The 17,176-nt window shown below is 44.4% G+C and overlaps 1 protein-coding gene across 1 annotated transcript; it reads right to left on the reverse strand.

Annotated features, from left to right (window-relative positions):
- Positions 1–11,716: 11,716 nt before the first annotated feature.
- On the reverse strand, positions 11,717–16,728 carry LOC306737331 (protein phosphatase 1 regulatory subunit 29-like; the record flags this gene model as incomplete). Its single annotated transcript, XM_079219052.1, has 4 exons — positions 11,717–13,298; positions 13,709–14,703; positions 15,204–15,353; positions 16,537–16,728. 4 exons carry the CDS (start codon positions 16,726–16,728, stop codon positions 11,717–11,719), a joined length of 2,919 nt encoding a protein of 972 aa, XP_079075178.1.
- Positions 16,729–17,176: the final 448 nt, after the last annotated feature.

The raw sequence follows: 17,176 nt of genomic DNA on the forward strand, positions 1-17,176 counted from the left end.
CACCGGTCTCCTGAGGGAAAGTCCTGTGTTTGTTTGACCTGGTCTTTTTAATACTATGTCACTTCCTCTTCTTTACTTATTCTACGTCGACGAGCTCTGAGGCAGGTTTACATTGCAGTCCGGACAGACTAAAATGGCGTGAAGTGACACAGCAGGAGAAACAACGGCGTTGTGACAGCGCGCTCCCCTTTTCACAATTGGAGGGGCAAGTTTGACAATTTTGGAACTTTGCAAACGAACGACCCAACAGGTTTTGTCTGATTCACGCAGCGGTTTGATCGTTTATCTGTCAAGCTCTCGTCCTTCTCTGTGTGAGTGTCACACACTAACGCCTTCGAGGCTGGTTCCCGCCCTTTCATTTCATTTCCCTCCCCGTCGCAAATTCGACACATCTCCTTAACTTTTACTCCCGTATCCACATCATCAGTCCTCCCCGAGTGAGACGTTGAGCATCGCGGACTCCGAGACGGTAAAACTGCTGCGCATAACGTGAGGGTGATTTTAATGAAGCTGAGGGGGAGCGGTGATCGGCAGAAAGACGGCGGCGCGCCTGAAAGTATTTAACAGAATCGCTCGGGCGAAACCTGTGTGTTGGTTTGTATTGCTACACAACGTGCTTAACACCTCCCACCCCCTCTGTAAGCCAAGAACACAAGTCTTGAGGGGCTTTGGCTCTCTGAGCTTGAGCTAAAAGGTTTTATTGAGCTTTTATCCGGCCACAAACACCGGGCGTTGCGCAACACACAACTGTATCTTTAATAAGCGACACGAGGGCCATGAAGCCATGATTCACTTGTTGTGGTAAGACGTGGGTAGATTTAGGAGCAATGAGACCAGCTGGGAAAAGTGAGGCCTGAAGACAGGTGCGCATTGTCTCCTACCCGTAAGATAATAGCCAGTGAATTGCTTTTGTGTTTAATCATGCAGGTTTACACTTGGGAGGGTTGTAAAAAGACAGTTGTCCCATTTAATCAGGCTGCCTTTCACATAATACGGGTTTATGAGAAGACAGATGTACGCTGTTGCTTGTTTAGTGAGGTAATTATTTAAACTAGAGCCCTGTGCCAACCAGAAGCAGATGAGAGCGAGCGTGGCGCCGAAGCTGGGATCGAAAAGCTCCGTTGTCGGAAGGAGCGTGGAGATTATGTTTTTGGACCACAGCTGATGGGGGGTGACATCAACTGCCCGGAGGCGGACATTTTCTAGAAAATTATCCGAATTAGCCTTTGATTGTAAAATATATATATAACGACACTCACATTAAATCGCGGCGAGACGGATTTTCCAACGAGACAGGTTCCCTCCAGGGCGTGAGGCGTTTGATGTTCGCCTCTTTGAGGTTCCGCTCTGACGTTTTCACGGCTGTCCAGACGGGTTAACGCCAGACGGGCTGAAGAAAATCAGATAGCCTCACTGTGGCTCAGATAAAACTCTTAGCATGGCCCAAGCAATAATGGTAACTCATTATTATTATTATTATTATCATTATCATGAAAATATGGTGCCTGCAGTACAATTCTAAGTAAGAAAAAAATATTTCCATGCAACCTCTCCCCATTGCCTCTCACTCTCTATCTCCGATCGGATCCTTCCTCTGATGTCAGATTGATAGATGCTGTAAAGTTCATTCAATTATCAGTCGTGTGTGTGTGCATACACATGCTGTATGTATTTTTGGATGTGTGTGTGTGTCTGCATCCTGCTGCAATATCCTCCATCCAGCACTTTTCCCAAATACGACCACAGCAGAAGGCAATTAATGAGAGCCGGTGTTCTTATCTGCTACCGAGCGCCGTGAGGGACGGAGAGGTGAAACTTCTCAGGTTCCATCAAAACGGATTCGACGCGGACAAAACGTCAGGCAGTCTCCTCGCCAGAAATAAAAGGTGCTCTTATATAATCTCAGACGCATTGATTGCACTTTTATACGAATAAATCAACCGCCCAGGCGCTCGATCACACGAGGAACGATAGAAGCAAACTGCTTGCACCATCACACGGGGAGCCTGATCTCTCAGGAAGACGTAAACAAGGACCACGGTCTCTCGAAAGTCTGTTACATGGTGCAATATGAATGAAGCAGCGGCACAACGGAAACAATACCGATGGAAAGTCAATTAGCTTTTACATGTTTTCAATGACTCCAGATGAATACGCAGCGCTCGGAGCTAGCATCGTAGTAAAAAGGAATACCAGTGGTGGATCAGTCAAACAAACACAGGAGAAGTCATCATAGAAAACACTGAGATTACAGATTGTTGCGCATTTTGTTAATTAAAAAAGGAGAAATAACTGTAAACTCCTCTCAGCCTTATTGCTGATTCCACCTCCACATTGTGAGTACCAGATGCACATAATTACACCTGAGAAACACACACATGCACTAAACTCCAGCATATACAGGACAGCCACGTTCACTGGCACATGCTTTCTCGACCCTGTAGACGTCTGCTACTACTATTTGGATGCCTGTTATTCAATTATGCAGCGTGTGTTTGCCCCCCGGGGAACGAGCTAAAGCATGAACGCGTTTCCCTCGGATCATTTTCCAGAGTCGGTAATTGCCAAAGCAATTGTTATTTAAGTGGTGCTGGAGGAACAAGGGGTGCTGCTGCTGTTGTACACTATTGTTAATATTTTAATGCATCGCATTCTGTTGGGACTGAACGACTCCGGTGTTGTCAGACAATTGGACAACGTTGTCTTTTTGTTTGTGTTTTTTTCGGGGACGTCCTCTTAAGTTTTTCAGCGCTAGCTAGCGGGGATTTGGCTGGGAATTGTTCCCGTTTCATGTCGCTATTATTTTACCAGGACAATATAATAATATTAAAACAGCGCCATTGTGATTCAAGCTCTAGAAGCCACACAACGGTGTTCAGAAAATGGGATTTGCAAACACAAATGATAGCCAATTAAAAAAATGGTGGCACACACGCTTTTGTGCCTTTTGTATAATGTTTCCAGCGGATCGGAGTTGACTATAAAAAAAGGTATTTGTCCACAACCAAGAAGAAACTATGTGAAACTAAACATTGTTGTTGAGCTAAATTATCTCCACAGCTAACAGTAATTTGTTCTTTGTCTCTTTTAGGGATCTTCGGACGCAAATCTAATTCAATATATATATATATATATATATATATATATATATATATATATATATATATATATTTTTTTTTTTTTTTTTTTTGTTTGTTTATAATTATTTGAAACTAACCCACAACCTTTTCCTTCACCTAACCTAGAAGTTTCATTTGATATTCGAAAACAGGCAAGAAAAAAAAGACGGACTGACTTTTCCGTGAGACGTCTACTTTTGCAAACGTGCACCGTATTTTTCTCGCAAGCCAATCAAAGCAGACTGGGTTTTGTGGAAAGGCGTCTTAAAGTGACAGGCGCTAAAACATAGCGAAAAAAACATAGTTTTTTTACATTTAAGCATGCAAACATGTTGTTATATAAACCCCAAACTGAAAATGAGGATGATGTGTCTCCTTTAGGAGTGGGAGATTAAGATGATCTATGGAGCATTCAACCCTCTTCATTTTTCAGTTGTTTTCTGTTCGTCACGTTCGTTATTATCTTTTTCCTTCCTGTTCATCTACTTCCGCCTCTCCCTCCTCTCTTTCTCTTCCCTCTTCCTTTCTCAAGATTCACTTGACTCAAGTAGATCCCCCCACACACACACACACACACTCTGCAGGGGCAGGTTGTCGGGTAACTAGCACACCGCGTTAGTTGTCAGCGTGCAAGCTAACCTGCTGCGCTAATGCTAATCAGGTATCGAGGGGCAGGAGGGGCAGAAGTAAAAGCTTAACAGAGACGGAATAATTCACTCAACCAGGAGGATGGAGAGACGTGGGGTGTTTGGTAAGGGAGGAGGTGGTGCATGCACTGAATAGGGATACAATTATAGCATGAAACAATATTCCTGTGATAGTAAACTGTGTGTGTGTGTGTGTGTGTGTGTGTGTGTGTGTGTGTGTGTGTGTGTGTGTGTGTGTGTACGCGTGGCAGTGTGTAATTACAACCGGTGCTTGTGTGAGACATGAAATCTGCGTGTTTGGGCTGATTGTTTGCATTCAGTGTGTATGTGCCAATGAACTGTGTCTATGAAACGGACAGCATGCAATTACAATCAATGTGTCACAGAGGCGAGAGAGTGTGTGTGTGTGTGTGTGTGTGTGTGTCAGAGTGACAGCGAGCAAGTGAATGAGCTTGGCCTTATTGGAGAGCCCTGCAGACTGAAAGGCAGATTAATTGAAATTGCTTCAGATCCCCACTACCCAGCCATCACTCCCACGACAGAGCCGACAGTCAAAACAAAATCCCTCAGACACACACACCACAAACACACACACACTCACACACACTCACACCATTATGAATGCTTCCCTGTTGAGGAGGCACTCAGACACGACAGGTTATTTGAAAGCACAAAATGCACACATACACACACAATCCCACATGCAGACAAATACACACAAGCACTGACAATCTCACACATGCACAGACGCACACATACCAGTAATACAAATTTGGATGATTCAATCTTCCAATTACAATCGGCCAGTTCAATCTTCCAAAAGGGACGCACTCAAACTCTCCTCGCTGTTTCTTCTCTATCCTGAAAAACAATGCCCTCCAAAAGGCCAGTGGTGACAGGCATATTATCCAGCTCTTCAGCTCTCAGGGTGTGTGTATGTGTGTGTGTGTGTGTGGATGGACTATAGATTTGGTTAAAAAAACGAGCGTCACCGCAATGAAAGAGCCCTGTGATTTATTTTCACCTAACCCCTCCCTATGTGGATTTCAACCGACTCATGTGGAACTGCTTTTGTTTTAAGTCAATAGCAAACAAAAACCGACAACAACAAAAAATCCCTCGAAACGCAATTCACAATATGACCTCATTGTTTGGGACATTTTGGGTGACGTGGATGGGATGGATGTACTTTTCTGTAGAATTTGTCTAAATATGAGGTGTCCGTAAAGAAAAATACTTTTTCCATGTGTAATTGAACATACGTGACTGCTCTCGAGGTGTAATGTTAAAGTCCGACAGATCAGAAGAGCCCATGAGAACTCCACATATGACAGTCACAATAAGCAATTTCATTCTAACATACACATCGATAACAGTTTCGAACAAATTGTGGAAAAAACAGAGTGCTGAAAATAAACACAGTTGAGCAAAATAATGCATTGGTTATATAGAGAAATCAATACATAACAAAAAAAAATAAAAATACTCTGAGGCTTTTTAGGCCTGTAAAGACACTTAGTTCATTTCTACAGATGTTTGGTTCCACTCCGCCTGCACATAAAACTCGCCGTTTGGCACTTCTTAAGACCATTTGTGTCTGTAAACGTGGATAGAAATTTTCAGTCCATACTTTGTGTGGGCAGGTGGGAATGTGGTTTGTTTTGTGTGTGCGTGTGTGTGTGTGGTGTGTGTGTGTGGGCAGATGTTTGTGTGTATAAATGTATGTATACTCAGTTATGCATGGGATGGTGTATGTGTTCTCACATTTCATGTTCATATAGTGTAACTCTAATCTATTCAAACACGTACAGTATATTCATTGATTCTCTACACATAGTGTGTGTGTGTGTGTTTGTGTGTGTGTGAGTGATTGTGTGCGTTTGTCACAGTTGGCCTCCGGTAGAAACTCCTTTCACTTTTGTTGGATGTTGGATCCACAAAGGGAACTCCCTCCGTCGTCAGTCATTGGGTTGAGGGTGAGTCAAACGATCGACCGATCAGGTCGACCCGCAGACGAATGGACCAATAAAAGGGACTCAACCTCAACAGCAGACAGAAGGCAATGTTTGCAGTTTAATCACAGTCTTGCTTCCTCTTTTGGAGCCAGTTAAACTAGCCAGGGCCAAGGTCAGCTGAGCTGTTGGGGGTTAGCGGTGGAATTCCCTCTGTAAGCTTTTGAGTTAGCGAACATGTCACTCAGGGGCAAAACAAGGTAATATCTTTAGGCAGAGTCAAAGAGTAATTTAGATTGTGATCATGGTGTAACTACATTCATGAGTGCAAACCACTGCCACAGTATCTGTTGCGTCCACGATAAGGTAAATCTGGAATATTGTGCCAACGAAAAGCTAAATCTTCAGACGATAGTTCCTCCGCATTTCGGCCAATACGTTCCAGAGCGCCTCCGATACCCGTTGCATCTCCGTTTAGAGTTTATTTACAGGTAAACTGAACTGACATGGATCAGTTACATTACAGGCCAGTTTGTGTTTTTCAGTTAATGATATGAATTCTCTGTGCCATTATATTTAACCTCTTTCTCTGTCATTTCTCGCCCTATTCTTCGGTTATGTGAGCTTCCTGCTCTAAAATGAGCTTTTCAAACAGCAAGTTCTTCAATTTCAGGTGATTAGGATTCAGATTATTAAGGTGAGACGTTTGGCTCTGCCTATCGAGATTCATGAGAAGTCCACCTCCAAAAGTGCAGACGTTGTTTGACTCTTACTTAACACTCCATGTGGCTAAACACTGAAGATACCGTTTTGCCACAGCTGGTCATGTACCATAATTGGATTAACATGTTCAATAGTTTGCCTAATTATGGTCTTTATGAGGCATGGGAAGGAAATTAAACGACATAACTACTATAACTATTCTCCAAGAGCAGCAGGATGTGAGAGAACATGTTGACTGAAGGGGCTGTAAAGTGAATTCAGCCCTGGCTCGCCCCATTTAGCCCGATAGTGGAGAACAGGACCGTCCCACCCTGTCACACTAGAGCACAGAAATACGGATCTTTGAATTGCACGAAACTGCAGCTTCTGAAATGTATCTGATGTAAAAAGGTAGTATACTTTACAGGTTTACAACATAAATATAGTATGCTGTTTTGCAGAACAAGGGGGGATTTGTAAGGGGAGATAAATGTACGAGGGGAAAGTTGGAGATTAAAATTCTCTGGACATTCTTTTTGATTCCCTTGATCGCATAACTTTTTTCCCAAGACTCCCATTTTTCTGTTCTAATAGTGAACTCCAAGAGATGTGACAAAACATTTATGTTGACAGCCCAGCGGGGTTCAATGCACCGTTAACAGGGTTGAAGGGGATACGAAGATTAAAGCTTCTGGGTTTGGTCCTGCAAGTGTGAAGCCAGCCTCTAGTTGGACAAGTCCATGTTTCCACTGAAGGCCTTATCGTATGGATTCACAAGTTTAATTGAACAGGAGCAAATAGACCTCGCTGCCATCCCCTGGGGAATCATTGCATTGTATACAGTTTCTCTGCCAATTGAGAGCAACTGCAACTTTCAAAAAGTAGGCAATCGAGAGGGTTGTGTAATTGTTTTCCATTACTACTAATTTGTGTTTCTCAATAGGCCAAAACTTAAATGAGAAAACAAACTTATAGCAATGAGTCCCAAAGGCCGACAGCCATATATTTTCTAGAAGACTGTAAAACCCACATGAGCTAGAGGCGTATAGAAATCATCCACACGTCTTTAGATTAATACAAAGTTTGTTGCCCATCGCCAGAGCTGTTCTGCCAAAAAGTACCCCTTAATCACAAAGACCCTCATCTTGACTGTTAACAACAACAAATCTGCAGACTCTCTCTGACCCGCGAGTTGGGAAAACGAGAAACTCTGTGAATGTTTTTTTATTATTTTTGGTCAAAGAGGACCCCACGCCTGATTACCAGTTCCAATGGACCTCTGGGATTCACGGCTCTGGACAGAGAGGGTTTGACTCCACTCCTCGAGACGCTGCCACCGAGCTGTCGCGTCTCAATTGTTCCCGGTTATGATTCCCTCTGAAAGCCTGGGACTGTCAGTGATTGCTTCACATTGATTCATCACTGTTGTTAATTGGCAAGACAGGAGAGAAGACACACAGGCAAATCCCTACGGTACGGCAACTGTACATCCGTCAGTCTCAATTTGTGGACTCTGGCCCCTGAGGACTGGAGTCAGACTCCCCTCGTTGGCTGTCATGTGAAAACAAAACATCATACCAAGGAAAAATAATGAATGAACTGAGGAAGAGGAGCAAGGCTTGGCTGTGTTGTACTATAGAAGTGGCGTTACACAATCATGTGCACATCAAAGTAAAAATCAGTTTGGAGAACAAGTCAATGAAAGTATGAGGGTTCAAATAAGAATAAGAACAATGGACAGAAATGAGTAATGCTCTCTCGCTAATTTGGACACTGTTCTCATGAATAACTGAGTTAATGTTATTTCCTGCATCAAGGGAACCCCCTTGAGGGCATATATATATATATATATATATATATATATATATATATATATATATATATATATATATATATAAATATATATATATATATATATATATATATATATATATATATATATATATATATATATTAATAATATGTAACCGCGGTTCTATTCCCCTCATTCTTCCAAATGAAGCCATTATAAAAAATATAAAAAAACTTTCACCTCTGTAGCCTGTGGTACTAATCTAAAACTAATTGATCGGTGATTCCTTGGACCGAACACGTTCTGGAGCTGCCAGTGAAATTTGAACAATGGGCCAAAATAGAAATCTGAGCACTTTATAATAAACTGAAAGCTGCCTGGGGGAGATTGCTCTGTTTTTGGGTTTTATTTGGTCCTTCCCGCCTAAATTAAGTTCTATTGATCCGATAGCAGAGTAATGACGCACTTTTCGACATCCCGTCGTGAATGCTGGTGGGTCTATTGGATCGGCTGCCACCGATGACAAAGAGAGGTTAGAGGGAAAGTCATTATTCATCTGAAACTAAAAGGAATAATACAAAACAGTGGCTGGATCTCTACTGCATAATTAAATGGTTGGTTGGTGCAAATTACAAACATATTTTCTCTTTTTACCCCTGTCTAGCTGTTTCCCTTTTATATGGCCAGGTTCTGATATTTCTACCACTACACTAACACAGTGGAGGGGAAGTTATTGTGTTCTCAAAGCAATTAAATGTTATTAAAAAACATATATCCTGGTAAGAAAGGGGTAACAGACCTGGCTGTGTTTAGCTTTTGCTGCAAAAAAAAGTCTACTCAAGAAATAGAATATACAATTTTAGGTCACATGAACATTATCGTCTTTTTTGTTTTCCTTCACAAAAGATGAATCTGCTGACCTTCTGGAAATAGAGCCCTGTTTTGCAGACTGAGATCTTTACAGGTGAAAGAGTAAATGCCACCTTTCCGCTTTCACTTTCCCCATCACGCTCACGCCTCAAACAGCGGGGGAATTCAAGCTCTGTCACAACGATCATATTCGAGTTCTGCCTGTGGAAAAAATCTAATAGTAAAACATGACTTCAGGTCCTGGCAGACTGGTCCTTCCTTAGCGATCTGACTCAAAAGAGAAAGAATAACGCTCATGAGGTTAGATCGCAAACTAGCTCACCTTCGCCTACTCAGAACTCGCACAGTGATGGTGAAGCATAAGTCTGACCTTAGTTTTCTAAGATCTTTTCTAAGTCTGTTTTACTGAGAATCACTCGTGTCTGCAAGAGAAAGAGGCAGCAGTAATGGTAAAGAATGAAATGATAGAGGTACGGACAAAAAGAAAGAGTCTGACGAAAGCAGCAGTCATTAATTTCAATCAGGCTCCCAGTCTGGCAGAGTTAATAACATCAGCACGCTTTTCTGACCTCAGACGATGCCGTGGCATCAACCTCCGCAAATTACTCATTAATTTACCCCATTAAGTTAGACAGAGGTGGAAAAAACACGGAGGGGAATTAATTAATTAGACATTTTAAAACATTTTTTTTTTTTACCTTATTTCAATTGAAATGCATCACATTGCAGATAGAGAGGTCAGGATGGCATGGGTGAGGATAGTAATAGTGGGTAGAGAGAGAAACACAGATGGCCCGCTGTAACAAGATAATTTAGTAAAAAGTAAAAAAGAATATAAAGCATGTGCACGGTTAGAAACAGCAGCATTTGTGCCTCTTGTGTGCGCGAACGCTCTGTGCATGAATGCAAGTGAGAAAAGAAATGCCCCATGTCAAAGTCTCTCGTTTGGTTTGTAACAACACCAAAGCCTTGCTCCTGTTTCTGTTCACATATTCCATTGCTACACACATGAAGTCAAACCCAAAGCTTACATAATTAACCAAGAATAAAATCAAGGCAATGATGTTCTTGCTCATTTGGGCTACATTATTCTCTATTAACCATATTGGAAAGGAAAGGGAAGGCCAATATAATGAATAAAATAGAAACTTGTGAACTCATACCTCTGAAGGGCACTTTGGTCCATAGCAAACTCCCGCCCAGAGCAAAGAAGGGTCAGACCGAGTGGAGAGTCATGCAGTCTGAGGCAGAGTATATCCCTCGGGCTTTCACTCCGCTAACCATCAATTGTGTCTCACTGTGTAGTGCAGAGCATTTGACATATTTTGAGTTTGTTGCAACCTTGCCTTGAGCTGACACGAGGACCGTATATTGTACGTGCGTGCTCAAAAATGAGATGCAGCAAACCTCTAACCCGCTCTCAACCTGCCGCTACTCCAAAATGTGATTACCGGGGTTCTTTATTAATATAGGAGCAAACACCTGTTTTGCCAACCTGCACAACCCACCATAAAGTAATTTCTGCATGACTCGCACTATTGAAATGTAAATGTCCTACATCATAGCTTTCCTTATCAAAAGAAATGTGCTACACCTCTAAATAAGAAATGGGCTTGGAGACAAATATACCTGCAGGTCTTGAAGGGCTTTACATCATGCTACCTAGATAGACAGGCAGGTTGGACCAAACACATTCACATACACACAACTCCTCAACTGGACTGTTATCTATATGCAAAGCATCTCCCCCTAAGCTATCCACTTTACAACCACATAGACTGAGAATAATGGGCGACTCAGCCCCAACCCTATCCTCCCACCCACACACAATCACTCACACCAACATGCACAAACTACATGCCCACACACCGGTGAACATATGTAGTGAGGTGTTTCGAATCGATAACCATGCTCGACACACATCCTCCCCGACCCGCTCTTACACTGGCTAATTGCCAGGAAGAACAATTAGCCCGATAAGTATCACTTAATGTCCTCCCCCGAAGAGGGAGATGCAGGCTACTTTAAAACACACGCACCTAATTCCTCATCCTGCTCCCTCCCTCATTATCTCCCTAAATGATGCTTCTATAGGAGAGCAGGTGTTGGCGGTGCAGTGGAATGATTGTTTTGTGAAAGGAGGTTTGATGGGATTAGAACCAGTGGGGGGGGGGTTAAGCCACGAATGGGGCTGCCTCTGGTGAGATAGCCGAGCTACAGTGTACCAGTAATGAGGTAGAAGACATTGCTTGTTACCACTTTTTCTTTGCTTGTTCGTGTGGATTCGGCGGGTCTACGGAAGCCTACGAGGACCAAAGTGCCCAGTATGAGGTAGTCTGGTGAAAAGCGTGGTTCAATTATCACTCAGTATTGTGGTGAACACAGCCAACCTCGGAAACAACAAGTCTAAAATGTCAATGGATTATCATAGAATCAGTAAAAAAAAAAAACACCCAGAGAGAATGCCTCTTCAACCCTGGATCACACAGGGGGTTGAACCGTGTCACTGGACACCTCATAGGAAATGTCATCATCATCCGTCTTGCTACATTAACATCTAGTCCTCTTTTTTAGTCCGCTGTTGGCATCCAAACTCACAATCTCCCTGACACCGTTCGCCTTAGCTTCCTCTGCTCACAGCTTCTGCTGGGCAGAAACTCCCTTCCAGTAGTCCAAAATATCATGAAGGTCCTCGTCCTTGGCAAACTGCACCTTCTTACGCAGGGCATGGCCTGCCGCTATGTACGACGCTTCCTCTCTGGGGCTCTTCTTGTAAGGCCGGAATCGCTCCCAGATCCGCAGTGTGCTCTCAGACGAATACTCGGGACTGGAGGAGTAGCCAGAGTTGTAGTTGTGGTGGCGAGAAGGTGAGAGCTGGGAGTAGGTGGCTGTGGCATCCCTCTTGGTGCGGCCCAGTGGCTTGAGGAAGGAGGCCTTTTGAGCCGGTGAGGGTGACTCGTTGCCGCCCTCGTAGTAGAGTGCGGGAAAGGAGTGCCGGTGCTCGGAGCTGTGGTAGTCTGGCTGGACCTCCAAGTGGTGCTGCTGCTGCTGCTGTCCAGGGCCAAGACCTGCACCTCCACTCCCGTTGTTACAACCCATCCCGCCCCCATTCAAACTCACTCCACCGCCATTTATGTTTCCCATCCCATTCCCATTGCACCCACCTCCTCCGCTTCCACCCCCTCCGCCACAACCCACAGGGCTGCTTTTTTCTGTTGGGTACTTGGGAGGATCACTGCGCTGCTCCGGCATATCTACACTGAACACCCTGTTGCTCTTGGCAGATCCCGCAGCCGGGGCACCGCAACGATTCTTCGCCACACCAGTGTCAGCGCTCAACTGCCTCTGAAGGGGCCGCACGGCATTAGCTGGGGGTGGGTCACGGTAAGGAGGGGAGAGGAACCCGCCGCCGCTGATGCCTGGCCGCTCAGAGAGGGGCATGACAAGGGGCACTGGGGCCATTGAAGGCGGGTGAGGTGGCTGATGTAGCTGAGGATGAGGATGTGGTTGAGAATGCGACTGAGGATGTGGCTGGGGGTGAGACTGGGGGTGAGACTGGGGGTGAGGCTTTGGATGCACCTTTGGAGAGGAGGCCATGATCTGATCTCCAGGGTGGCCTGGAGAAAGGGGCAGGAGGTTGCGGGGGAGGGACGGGATACAAATTTGTGGCTGGGAGGAGGACACAGGGTTGCTGTTGTCAGCCGTGGTGACGACATTAGCAGAGGCATCCAGCTTAAGGGCGTCAATGCAGTTGTTGATGATCTGATTCACCTTGTCCACCTCCTTGGCGATGGTGGAGATCTCTGATGCTGAGCCACGGCCATCATCATCCGAATCCTCCCCAGCTTCCGTCCCAGTCTCAGCTCCACCTCGCCTATCCACAACTACCTCCCCTCCTATCACTGCTCCTCCAACTCCCATCCCTCCCTCCCTTCCCTCCCCTGCCACTCCCGCTGTCCTCACATCCATGTAGTTTCCTTTGCCGCCCATTGCCTCAGAAAAGGCACTGGCCATTTTTTCCACCTGTGGCAAGGTGGAGAGGCGGGATGAACTGGTGTTGGTAGAGCCGTGGAGCATGCCTGTGCTGGAGGAGGCAGATGGAGGCAGCTTGCCTCCGGCTCCCCCTGAATGGTGGTGCTGGTGGTGAGCTTGCTCCTGGAGACGCTGCATGGCGCCTGGGTCATTCGACACAACAGCAGCCGCCTCAGGGCCATACCTGAAGAATGACAGATTCACTTTAGCGCAAACAATACACCCAGTTTCCTTTTTCTGATCTCCTATTGTGTACATCATTTTCCACATTACCCTAAACAGCATGGTTGCAAAATTGTTGAACCTTATACTTAATACATACATAATATGTCCTCTCAGTGATACCATGGGGTGACACAATTCTTGCCTTTTTAATTATAGCTCAAAGAAACAAATAGCATGTCCCAAAGCCTTAATAAATAGTATGGTTGAGGACATTTTTTTAAAGTTAGAATAAATGAGGCTTTTCAGGAATTCAATTGAAAACAAAGCAAAGTAGCGGTGACACTTCAGCAATTCATGAATGTCATGAAAAAGGGATTATTATGGGGCCCTTAAGACTTCCCTTAACAAACAATAAAATGTGTCTAGTACCTCATCTCCAAAATAGTTTTCTTCACACTTATAGCCTTCTGCTTCTCTTCCTTGATGCGTCGCCGTCTGAGACAGTAATAGACCAATCCGAGGACAATGACCATGCCAAACAGACATCCCAAGATGGTCATGATGTAGTGGGTGGTAGTGGATGGATTGGCTCGCGGGTCCTGTGGTCCGATAGCCCGTGTGGTAAAGGACAGACAGGTGTGGTTGTAGCGCTGATATTTGCTGGCAGAAACCACACAATACGTGTAGTTTGTGTGCGGTTTCAGTTTGTCCAAATTTAGTACCTCCTTCTTTTTTACAAGGTTTTTGATGTCGACAGAAGCACTTTGGTTGAACTGGGAGAGGATGTACATCTTACTGTATGGCCGTGGGATCTGCACGACTAGTGAAGCGGTGGAGAGGGAAACGGTGTGAAGCTTCATGGAAATATGATGGTTATTGGTGGGGTCATCAGTGGACGATGTGGTTGGTTGGTGGTACAGATTTTGGTCCGGGTTGTCGAAACCCATGCCTGAGCCATCTTGATCTGGTGTCTCGGAAGTGATCCCTGGAATTATCACACCGTCCCGACACATGGATAAAAGAGTGAAACGGGCATTTCTTCCGTGTCCGGGCACCGGGCTCAGAAGTGGATAACCGGTCATTTCCAGAGGGGTTTCACACTGGAGGCGGTCGTAGGTGTGGGTGACGTTGTTGAACGCCTCCAGCCAGGTGAGAAAGCTGTTAAGGTCGCAACCACAGTGGAACGGATTTCCCGCGAGTTCACACACCAGCAGCCTGTTGAGGACGGTGAAGGTAGACGGGTCCAGACGGGCCAACTTATTGGAAGATAGGTCCAGGCTGCTGAGGCTCGGGCACTCCCAGAAGGCATTGGTGGCAATGACCTCAATAAGGTTGTGTTGCAAAAAGAGGCACTGGATTCGACCCAGGCCTCTCAACATGCCCTCAGTCAGGTTGGTCATCTTATTATAGCCCAGCTGGAGAACCTGAGACAGAAAGAGAAAATTTCCCCCTTGAATGTTTTAACAAAACATTACGCAACACAAGTAATTGTTATCATTTAGGGGATTTAAAAAAAGGTATGATCTTACAATTTCCTTTCATGAGATATGTTTTAGACACATCAATCATTCAAATTTATATGAAGGTCGGAAAGTCACATATGATCAGTTTTTGGTTTAATGATTTCAGAATATATTTGTAGCTCAACTACAAACTATTCTAAAGCATTGTGTAACAAAAACGTACATGCTAGTAAATTCAATCAAGCCAAATGTCAAGAAATATTCAAATCAATACAGCACACTACACCTACTACAGACTCCTAAATTGGATATACGGTATATTATAAAGGCAGCACAGTATATTAAACCAAATTTGTATGAATGTATGAGCATGGCTTAAGAAGATTGTTTTGCCATTGCTACGGTTTTACATTAGGGATGAAGAAATACATGAGAACAGCGCTGTGTTGTGGGCTGCAGACCTGCAGGTTGGCCTGTCCAGCGAAGGCCCCGTCCTCGATGTAGCTGATCTCGTTCTTGGTCAGATTGAGGTCCGTGAGGTTGGTGAAGCGGTACATGGAGGTAAAGAGCACGGCCTTCAGTTTGTTCTCATTCAGCCTGAGATCATGAACCTACACGGGAGACAAGAGAGTTGATGACTTTCGTCGATGCCGTACACTCTCTAGCAGCCATGGGAGGAGAACCTAAAGTCTTTGCCAAAACAATTGCTGCCAAGAGCATATTAGACAGCAAACCTCTATGTTTGGAGGTGCAACAAGCAATTCCCCTAATTATACATTGGATCAAAAACTTGTTTAGTTAATCATAGCCTGTTTTGCGAGCAGCTGATCATCCCACCTGAGATATCTAGCGGTGGTAAATGTTGGTGCTTGTTAACATCAAAGCACCCAACGGTACTGTTTTTCATTTTTAATCAGATTTGAAGTAAATTGCAGTTGGTAAATGACTTGGCACTTGTATTTTAAATATGTTACAACAAGCCACGAGATAAATAGCATTAGCTAATATAACTCGTCTGGGCACAGTTGTATGGGAGGTGGATGTAGACTCCAGTTCTTGATCTATCAAGAAGTTTCTTTTAGTGTAGTGATCTTGCACTGGCTTATCTGGAGGTTGAAGTGCGGCCCAGATGTTTGTCTTGTCCGTGACAGATGCTGCACAGCTTTAAACTGCATATATATATATATATATATATATATATATATATATATATATATATATATATATATATATATATACTTTTGGTTCTTCCATACAAGTTAAAAAGTCAAGAAGACAAATGATGTTGGTTGTGGTTGATGTATCTGTTCTACGCCACCAGCTTAATCATCACAGCCACATACTAATGTTACCATCACTACATGAAACTGTGTCACTATGATTGGACACACTATTATAATCTGGCATTGTTGGCTTTTTGAAATACTGTATTACAGTCACTGTCATAGTAATGCACTGCAACCAACATATTATCACAACCTTCAGAATCCCACAATAGACAACACACATTATTATACCGACCGAACAGAAGATTAGATTCATTCAAAAGCCTGAAGCCTTATCTAGTCTAAGTAAAAAGCAGATAACAATATCACAGAAAATGAATATTTTACACATGTTTTCTCGTGTTATGTCTAGGTGTTTTGCCATTTTGAGACTGCAAAGACCCCAGAGTATTCATGATGTATATACTATATACCTATTAAAAGGCTTATAGTCTTTCACACTTATAGAGGCCTAAGAGTGTCTGTGGAGGTGTACAAAAGGCCTTCAGGTAGATACACTCGTACTGACCGTGCTGTTGATGTGCTGGGGGATGGTCTCGTACGGAGGCTGGTTCTGACTGCAGATAGCCAGCCAAACGTAGCCTTTATCCCCTTCTATCAGCCAGCAGTCACCCTTCACCGTGCCGGGCAGGTGGAGGAGCATCAGCGCAGGGAGCAGGACGGCGAGAAACGGGGAGGACGAGCGGAGGCTGCCGGCCATGGTTTGGATTAAGGAGCGTTGGAGATTGCCTCAGCAGAAAAGGAGGGAAAGAAAGGAGTTGAAGGGAGGGAGGCAGCAGGGCAGCGGTTTCAAATCGGGGGGGTGAGCGGAGAGTCCAAGTGGAGAGCGAGGTGAGCGGAGAGGGCGTCTTCACGGCGATTACAGCTGAGCCTGCAGCATGGCGGCAAGTCCGGTCCCCATTTCAGGTGTTCCACGTCTAAGGGTTCTGGAGACTGTCCGCCCAGCAGCTACTCATGGCCCCGCACCGCCTGGACAACACGGGGGGGTGGTCCCCGAGGAGAGAGGCAGAGTCTGGAGAGAGGGAGGGAGGGAGAGAGAGAGAGAGGGAGAGGGAGTGTTAACATTAAAAGTGATTATGACAAGACGGTTGAGAGTATGCAGAACATTGTAATACGTTCACATTTCCCCAAATGGTTTTAAATTAATT

This window comes from Taurulus bubalis (genome assembly GCF_910589615.1).
Source record: "Taurulus bubalis genome assembly, chromosome: 6".
Lineage (NCBI taxonomy): Eukaryota > Metazoa > Chordata > Actinopteri > Perciformes > Cottidae > Taurulus > Taurulus bubalis.